This window comes from Phaethon lepturus, unplaced genomic scaffold (assembly GCF_000687285.1).
Source record: "Phaethon lepturus isolate BGI_N335 unplaced genomic scaffold, ASM68728v1 Scaffold57138, whole genome shotgun sequence".
NCBI classification, from domain to species: Eukaryota; Metazoa; Chordata; class Aves; order Phaethontiformes; family Phaethontidae; genus Phaethon; species Phaethon lepturus.
The window spans coordinates 2,033-11,279 of NW_010556627.1; the positions used below are offsets into that span (position 1 = coordinate 2,033).

Here is a 9,247-nt window from a genome sequence, read left to right on the forward strand (position 1 = left end):
CAAAGGTGACTTCTGATCATAGTCCCATTGGCCATATATCCTTTTTATCTCCACTGCTTTAGCATTGCTTTAGTGACAAGTCAGAACTTGAATTTCTGAGTTCTGAATTTATAACATTAAAAACTTAAGGCGGGGTGAACATCTTTGAAAGTAATCAGACTCAAGGTTAAGATTCTTTATCTTCTTGTTCCTCCCCCACATCTTTTTCAGCTGAAGGAGTGCAACAAACTGAGCCTGGGCAGCTGTGTTCTTTGAGAAAGGCAGAAGACAGTTTGAACCATGGCAAGCCAGGTAAGATCATTTGGTCAGATATTCAGGCTTGCAGTGCCTAAATGGATTCCAGAACCATACTCAGAATTCCTAGTAAATGTAAAGCTGAAATAGCTAGCTTGCTCTGAGTTGGGTGTTCTTTTAGTTCTACAATTTCTTCTGGTAATTGGTGCCTGTCCTCTGGACACTTAAATCATACTGACTGAAGCAGGTTGGGGTCTTAACATTAAGCTTTGCAGTTTGGATTATTTGAGCATGAGTTCTTCTGAAGGACGTTGCGCATAACACTCTCTATGTAAGATATATGTAGAGGTGTTCTAGAGGAAGAACGTTAAAGCCTGCGTAAGTAAAAAATGCTGCGAAATGCCATTCTTATTTTTGGAAATCTTCGTTCTTCAGAATCTTAAGCGAGGGAGGCAACCTGTGTTAACACGGCTGTTGTTTCCCTTCTCTTTTGTGTAGTTGCCCCGCTTCCTTTTTAAACCGTGGTTTTTGGGTTTTCTTTCTTTTTATTTTTTTCTTCAAGAGGCAATTTTTATGCCTCCTTCTTCCTGCGTCTGGGTTTGAGTTTTCCCTCAGCCAAGCTAGTGCCTGGTGTGCTTTCTCCTTACGTTCCATTAATCGGCCTCCTGTCGTCGTTCCTGGCCTGGGAGTGACTCACAGCTGAGTAGTGAGGAGAGGCATCTCACATAAGAAGAATTCCTAGGTGAGGGGAGATAGGGACAGCTGAGATCCCTTCTAGGCAAGAGTGATGATCTCCCTGCCTCTTCATCACTCAGACTGTGCTGCTGCAGGGTTTTTTGAGTCCTGGAGCTCAAGTGGAACACAGTCCAGTCCTGAAGCTAGTTAACACTTAGGATTGGCCAACATCGAAGGGCTACTGCTTTTTCCCTAATTCCAAGAGGAAGCTGTCAATCCTTTAGCCAGCTTGACAAGTCAGGGGAATATGGCTGTTCATACAATCCTTTGGCTCTGTTATTTTTGCCAGGCGTTTTCCCCAGAGGCTGCTTTCCCTCATGGGAGGCGGAGGGAGAAATGGGACCCCAGGCTTCTTTCAAGGGCAAGGTGAATATGGGGAAATCACCTGTGGTGATGGGGAGTGGGAGGGAGGAATGTAAACGAGGCTAAATACTATAAAGGTGATTTTTTTTCTCCCAACAGGACTTAATGGCGAAAAAAAGAGAATGTCTCCAGGCCTACAGCTGGTGGAGAACACCACAGAAGAAACGGAAGAAAAAGAACAAAATAAAACCAGGAAGAATAGAGTTTGTCCCTAGTAGTACTAATTCAACCAGGTAAACACCCTTTGAAATGGGAAGCTCTCACCTGTTACTTGTTTAAATGGATAGTGACCAGTGAATGCCATCACTTCTAGAATCCTGAAATGGCATATTTGGTGTGTATACATGAAGTATTGCTTATGGAAATGTATGCCAATAGAATAATGAAACTCTTTGTACTTCATTTCTCCCATAATCACTGAGAAGTGGTGGCAAAATAGTCATAGCTCTTTTGAATCATGGCTGTAACTTGAGTTAGTGGGTTTTTTTGGTATTTTTGTGCCTCCTCCCATTCAGACAATAAATTTTTCTTTTTAAAACTGACTTCTAAAAGTTCCTTATAAATGCTGCTTTGTGCTTTTTTTTTTGCGAAAGCAGCAGTATGGACCCAGAGAAATTGAGAACTTTCTGCTGGAGTGATGGCATTGCAGTTCTGTACATTACGCAGCAGAGTTTTGCTGTTAACACTCTTCTCAGATTTTTGCCTCCTTATTTGTCCAGTGATAACTGCCTGCTTATATGTTAGGTACCTTAATACACAATTGGCTACCTTAGTCTCAAACTTGACAATTGTTCTATCTTTTTAAAGACCGGATTACTCTATATTTGTTGGGGAGCTTACTCCAGAAGTGGATGATTTCCAGCTCTATGATTATTTCCTAAAGAGGTACCCCTCATGTATTGACTGCAAAATAGCAACAGACCTGCTGGGATATTCCAGGTAATGCCTGTGAAAATTTGTAATGCTATCAATGTTTGCTTCTATAATTACGTATAAGAACTTGCGTCGGAACTGTTTCTGCATTTTCTTCAGAGGCAGGAAGAGAGAGATTAGCCTTTAGTATTACTTTTTTTAACAGCACAGATCCTTGTGTTTCTAAAACTTTCTGGTTAGTTTAAGCAGTTAATGTGATAACTTTCAATCTAGCTGTATGCATATCTGCATGAAAGAAATAAGATGGTGGGAGAAGGGAGAGCTGTGCACTGAAATCTGTGCCGCTGTGCTTACATACAGTGGTGTGTCCACTTAATCATCTGCAGTACCGAAGGAAAAATAATTCCCTTTTTACATCTGGGAGAAAAGTGTAAGGCCTGGCAAATCTTAGAGGGTTAGGAGACTGAACCTATTAATACTAGTAAATAAAGCCTAGCAGGAGTTCTACTGGCCAGGCAGTGAGTCAAGCAGGGATGAGTGAGTTTGTGGTTCAGACAATGCTGGCTCTAATAGACTAATTGAAGAAACTTAAGAGAAAGCAAGTATAAAAAGAATGTTAGTGCTGTACAGTGGTAGGAGCAGGTTAATACTAACTGACAGATTAACTGCTGTAAATGCAGAAATACAGACTCTTACTTACACAGATAGCAATTAAAATGTATTGTTTCACTGGCTCTCAGCAAGCTGCATCTTAATGCTATCAAAGAACAAGGTTTTTGCTTCTGGCCCAAGTTTTTAATTTGGTGAAAGCATCTTCTGTGCATGTGCACATGCCAGAGAGGTCGCTTAGGTAATGGAAGCTATAGTAGCTACTATCTTCTGGTTTTGTAGAAGACAGAAATTGAATTCATTAGCTTTGTAACTGTTATGCATACTAGAATTTGTTTTCTCCCTTTTGAAAATTGTAGAGGGTATGCCTTTGTCAGATTTGGTGAGCAAGGTGATCAGATGAGGGCACTGCAAGACTGCCAGAATGCACCAGGTCTGGGGGGAAAACGAATCCGGCTGAGCATAGGAATTTCTAAAAGGTAACAAATGAGTTGTGCATTGATACAGTAATTCTAAATAATCAGATTCTTGTAGCTCTGCCTTTGTAAAGTCTGTGGCCCTTGCTATAATGGCTGTACACATGAGTCTACAAAATCAAAAATACAGAAGCATTATGTTTTGACTCCCTGGATTCATCAACCTCTTTCAGGATTGCTGGGGGAATCCAACTATTCAGTCTAGTCAGATTGTGTAATTTGGGCTTAGCTGCTGTTCTAACAAGACTTAATTCTTAGAGTAGCAAAGCTGAATGTATTCATAAATATTTTCCGGGTTTGGGCCTGAAGAAGGTAGGAGGGACAACAAGCAGTTTTGTAGGCTAGGGAGCTTTTCTTCCAGACCTTTCCCTCTAGCTTAGGCAAGGTAGCACATCTCTAGTTTTACAGTAGACTGGCAGAGGAAGGAACTCTTAAGTGGAAAAATACAGAACGGGGGGGAGAAAGCCAAAGGATATGTTACTGGAACAGTTTGTTTACAGTACTGTTCCTTGCTTTTTCAAAAGATTGGATCAGCAGGGAATTTAAAGTTGATTGGGTTTTGAGAGTTTGTTTTTTACTCTGCCGGCTCAGTTCTCTCATTTAAGGCAATTCAAGTCTCTGAACAGTTAGAGAATTGATACCAAATTGGATAAACTTTGATCCAGGATACAGACAAAAAAAAATAGAACTTTATATAAAACCACTTCAGTATATTTATGAGGTTAGCTTGTATGTTCTGTTAAATAGTAAAAATAACAGCTTTTGTTTCTCTTTTCCCCTGGATAATTCTGCGAATGTTGCCTCTTTGCTTTAGAGTGGAAATGCTCTTGCCTGAGAGAGCATTGTCCAGAATTACTCTGACTAAATTGTTTTGAAAACAAGAAGAGGTCACAAAGAAACAGGTTTCCTTACTTCTGCTGTGCCAAAGAATGTCAACAATATTTTCAGATTTTTTTCCTGCAGAGGTTTATGTAGGAGAGAAGTTGGAAGCAGATGACTTTGAGACACTATCTAGTAATTTCTTTACTACAGTAGCAAGACAATAGAATACCTATTTATTAAATGTATGTGTAGCTTTACAGTAATGAAACTAATGTAGGTATTAAAATACACATCATTAATCTGTATCTGTTTCTGAATGGCTGAGTACCATGCTCTCCTAACATCAAAATACCCAGCCATTCGAGTAGTTTGTCACTAAGTCACTTATATGGGAAATGTGATTTCTGGGCTCCTTCAGTTTGTGTTCTTGACAAAGCCTAGATCTGACTTTTCTGTAATGAAATGGAGATGCAGAGAAAGGGGACTCTGCAAACACTGGAGGTCTGCCTGTACATGGTCAGTGAAGAAATGTCTAAGCATGGAGGATTTTTTTGGAATGTGCAGCTGGGTCATCTGAATGTATTTCCTGTAGTGCACATCTGTTTTAGTACAGGCAACACTTGTGCATTGGTTCTTGTCATTAGTGTGAAGATGTCCCTGAGAAAATATACTCAGGAGAGGGAAGGTAGTGAAAACTGGTAACCTGGCCCTTTGGTCTTAAGAACCAATGAGTTTTGTCATTTTCCTACTCATTTGGCTTCATGCTGGATCATGGCAGTGCTGATTTCACCTGACAGCTACACTTTGGTAACTGTTGAATGCTTCATGGACTAAAAACTGAGCAGGTGGAATCAGGCATGGCAAACTGGCAGGCAGTCAGGTGCTCCTCTGAAACAGATAATCTGACTTCACCCCCTTGTTTCTGGAAATAAGATTTAGTATTAACCAAACAAAAGATAGAAGGGTTAATTAAGACTGAATGCATCTTTAAAGCAGCTGTGCTTGATAAATGTCTCTGGTCTTAATAAATAAGTTCTTAGCAGAACACAAAGATTTATGAGCAGCTTGCTTATACAGATACTGGAAGTACTTAAATACAGAAAGTGTCATGGCTTGAGTTAATGAAAATAATTACTTATGTATTGGCAAAGGTGAGAGCATTTGCTTCTGTATAGACACAAGATCTTGTGCTGTGATTTAGACTGTTGCTCAGGCAACTATTTGGAAAGGTTTCCTTTTAAACTTTGAAGTGCGTAAGCTGGCAAATTGTTTAACTTCAGAACTCGGTTTACAGTTTATTGTTCTCAAGCTCATTATAACTGTATATAACTTCTCATGTTTCAGACTGAAAGCAGAATTCCAGCGGTACCAGTCGTACAACTATAATGATTATTACCAAGATTATCAGAACTACTACTCACAGTGGGGTTATGATCCTTATGCTGACTACAACTACAGTTCCTATGCTCCCTATGATAGCATGCAAGCTGTTGGAGACTGCTCTTTAGGAGATGCTGTTATGGCTCCAGCTGTTTTTGAGGTAAAGATACTACACACTTGCTTTAAAGAAAAAAACCTCACAGATAGTAGGTTGTACAAATAGTAGAAGTCAGAGCAAAAAGAAGTCCTTAGACTGAAATTATGCTTTCTGCTTAGTGTGGAGATTGGAATAGCAGGCTTCATTCAGAAGTATCTTTAAGTGCTTAAGTAGTGCTTCTGTAGAATTAGAGATTTATATGCCATTGTTTATTCATGTATGCCAGATAACAGTTCTGACAGCATAATTCTGTAGCCTGCTTCTGTTCCTGTTTTTCTTATTGTAGGATGGACTTATCTTACTTAGATCAGCCAATTTATTAGTTACAGCTTCCAGAAGTCACTTCTAATATGAACTTTACTATGGTTTTCTTAAAAAAAAACAAAACCAAAACCAAACCCTCCCCAACAAACACAAAAACTCCTGGTCTATTCTTGTAATTGTGGGAGGAGGGAGTGGTTTGGGAATACAAAATAATTTTGGATTTGTGATGCGTTCTGAAATGGATTATGAGTAAACTTACGAGATTTTTCTTTTCTTTTTTTAGGAAACTTCAGCTATGACTGAAATCAGTGATGACCTAATAACTGAAGGTATTGATGATATCATACTGATGATTCTATCACTGCAGCTTGAGTTTAGCTGTACTTGTGCCCTTTTAACAATACAAGCCAATGACTGTTGGATGAAGAATGTCTTGGAAAGTCAGCTGATGTAGTGGGATCCTCTGTGGGTTATAGTTGAGATGAGGTAGGATTTTAAAGATGATGGTATACACCATGTCAAGTAGAGTGGGACATTGTCAACAACACTTCACAGTAGGTTTCTTGTAACTTTGCTTTCATTCACCTTCCAAAATAGTCTAATAGAGAATTTGTCATATCTTTGTATTGATTTTGCTAAGCATATTCTATGTTAAACTCATTAATAGGCAAAAGCTTAATTTACCAAACCTTGAGGTAAAAGCTTGTGTTGCCGGTCCTAAAAGGAGGATTCAGTTTGTGCTTAAAGATTTGGTACAAAACTTAATGGTTTGGCCTGGAAGGTTTGCAGACAGTTCCTTGCATAGAGACATCTTGTGTTAGTGTACAGAAACTTTATCCTGTATAATGCAAATTGTAGTAGAAATGAGTTAAGTTGCTTTGGGAAGAGTTTAATGGTTAATTATCCTGAAATCTGCTCTCTATCTTGAAATAGCTATATAGTCCTAGCATTCTAATATGCAAATTCCAAAAGAAGTTGACTTGCCAGGTTTATTTAAAAATTCTAGGTGAATAAACACCTTAATAGATTTAGTAGTAAATTTACTAAGTTTGGCTAAAATACATTTTATTAGGCATTTTCCTCAGGTTTTTGTGTGCATGCCTCCCAAGATCTGACACCTGTACTTACCAGGCTTTTATTTTTCAGATCCACAACTTTACTTGGATGTTGATGAAATGAACAGACAATTTATGGAGACAAGTGAAGAACTCTATGATTCCCTCATGAATTGTCACTGGCAACCTCTGGATACGGTCACTTCTGACATCCCCCCTGCTATTTAAGTGTCTTATATAGCATGACCGTTATGACCAAGGTGCTAAAATTACATTTCTTCTACATTACTCTAGATCATAAGTTTTAAAGCACAATGATAGGTTGGGTTTTTTTGCTATGCTTTTGACAGTTTCTGTAATCTTTTTTTTTGTTCATCACTCTACTCTTGGAGCATCTTGAAATCATGTAAATATTCTAGAAATGTAAAGAGTTCAATGGGGTCTAAAGATAGACTTGCCTGTGTAAATAAAATTTTGTTTCTGCAAACCTGCCAGCAAGGGATTTTACTTACATACATGAAGCACATTCTCTTCTGGCTTCTGGAATTTAGCTGGAGGCAGTAGGGGTGTTTTACCTGTCTTTGTTTTGGTGTGGGCATCAGGACACTAGCAAAAACTAACTCTCATATTCCCGAGTTTCCTTGGCAATCTTTTACAAGTTGTTAACTTGCTTGCTTAGATTATATGTGTATTTGGGAGCCACTCCCAGGGTTTGCTATGGGAATGCTTGGGCCCACTTTCTCCTGCAGTCTGCTGGCACTAACTGTACTACTTTTGATCTGCTAGGTCAGTTAGAATTGCTTTATCAATACAGTATTTTAAACATTAAGAAGGGCAAACTTTCAGCTGCTGTAGCTGCAGACATTTCAAAGACTAAGGGTGATCCCTACTGACTATTTTTTTCCTGCCCTTCTTATTGTTAGTCTTCTCAACTGACACTTTACAGAAGAGAAACTGGTGTAGCATAATACATGTTCTTAAACCTAAAAATCCTTGGACAGAATAACTTCCTGGTTTAAAGGAGGAAAAATAACATATTGGGAACAAAAAAGCTGTCCTAGTAACAACTCTTCAACTAAGTTGCACCCTATCCTAAACAGCTCTGTAATTTGTTCAGTCTGCATGCTCAAGTGTTTTGTAGTGATGAGGTTATAAAATTTTAGTAGGATGACAGTTTTCAGTATTCAAGTCAAAGGGGATTAGGGGAGATGGCAATGAGGAAAATTCTGCTTTAAGCTAGCAACATCCGAGTGGCTTCCTCTAAACTGTTCCCATCTTGAATGGTATAAAGTAGTTTCCTGTCATAGGTTCTACTTAAGCCCATGTGTATGCAAAAGTACTTACTAAATGTACATAATGATGAAATATATTAGGCTGGAAACAGAAGAATACTATTCCAAGGAAAAAGGTAGCAGAAATTATCATGGCTAATAGCTGTGGAAGCTATTAAAGCTAGTCAAGACACTTTGGTACTGCCATGTGTGTTTTGGGGGCAGTCTAAACCATAATTGCTACAATGGCAGATAGAATACAGTTCTCTGGCTTTTTTATGACTTACTGTAATTAAAGTGGTCATAACCCATATGCTGTTACTAAGTTTAAAACAAATACTGTATTGCAGAGTAATAACTTGGTGTTGGCAGGTCAGTTCTAGCTGCTGACCGGAATCTCCCTCTTTTCACAGTTTAATTTCAGCTAGGAATATTTTCAAAGTTCTACCATGAAATGCAGGTACTCTAAAACAGAAAAGGCTTTTGGAGTACTATAGGAAGTTCATGCTTCCTGAATCTTGTGCAGATACACATGTAGGAAGAGACAAAAAGCAAAAAGTATCTAGGCGGGGGAGTGGCATCAGTTTTAGCAATTGTTTCCTGGCTTTGGGGAGTGCTAGTTGCAAGGTAGCTGGGAAACATGGGTTTCTTGGGTAAATGTTTCCCTTCTGTGAGATAGCAAGTTTTTGGAGGGTGACAGTATTAATGAGAACATGACAAAGTGGAATAAATGAAGCAAGAGCAAAGGAAAGGGAGTGGTTGTGTGCATGTATAGAATTGTTCCAGGGGACTGCAGGAGGGAGGAAACTCAATGCAGGCCCCTTGAATTTGGATGGGAGCGTTAAAGCTTCAAAACCATACAGGATTTGATGCCACTTCAGTTGTAGTGCATAGTTGTGGTGCTTGAGCTTGATAGTGCAAACTGGGCTGCTAGGTGAAGGATTTTGTATCTAGCAAGTACCATCACTATGAGCAGCAAGACAGCTTCCGGGTCTGTGCCTGGGCTAT

The 9,247-nt window shown here is 39.1% G+C and overlaps 1 protein-coding gene across 2 annotated transcripts; it reads left to right on the forward strand.

Moving 5' to 3' along the window:
- Positions 1-210: 210 nt before the first annotated feature.
- LOC104615974 (tRNA selenocysteine 1-associated protein 1-like) lies at positions 211-7,455 on the forward strand. 2 transcript variants are annotated; one of them, XM_010292512.1, is made up of 7 exons: positions 211-291; positions 1,432-1,565; positions 2,140-2,271; positions 3,174-3,293; positions 5,457-5,652; positions 6,197-6,242; positions 7,060-7,455. In XM_010292512.1, the coding sequence occupies exons 1-7, from the start codon at positions 280-282 to the stop codon at positions 7,194-7,196; spliced, it is 777 nt and encodes a 258-aa protein (XP_010290814.1). In that variant the 5' UTR covers positions 211-279; the 3' UTR covers positions 7,197-7,455. The 2 variants fall into 2 exon arrangements, with proteins under 2 accessions (XP_010290814.1, XP_010290813.1); XM_010292511.1 differs by lacking the exon at positions 211-291 and adding an exon at positions 1,270-1,335.
- The last annotated feature ends 1,792 nt before the right edge of the window (positions 7,456-9,247 follow it).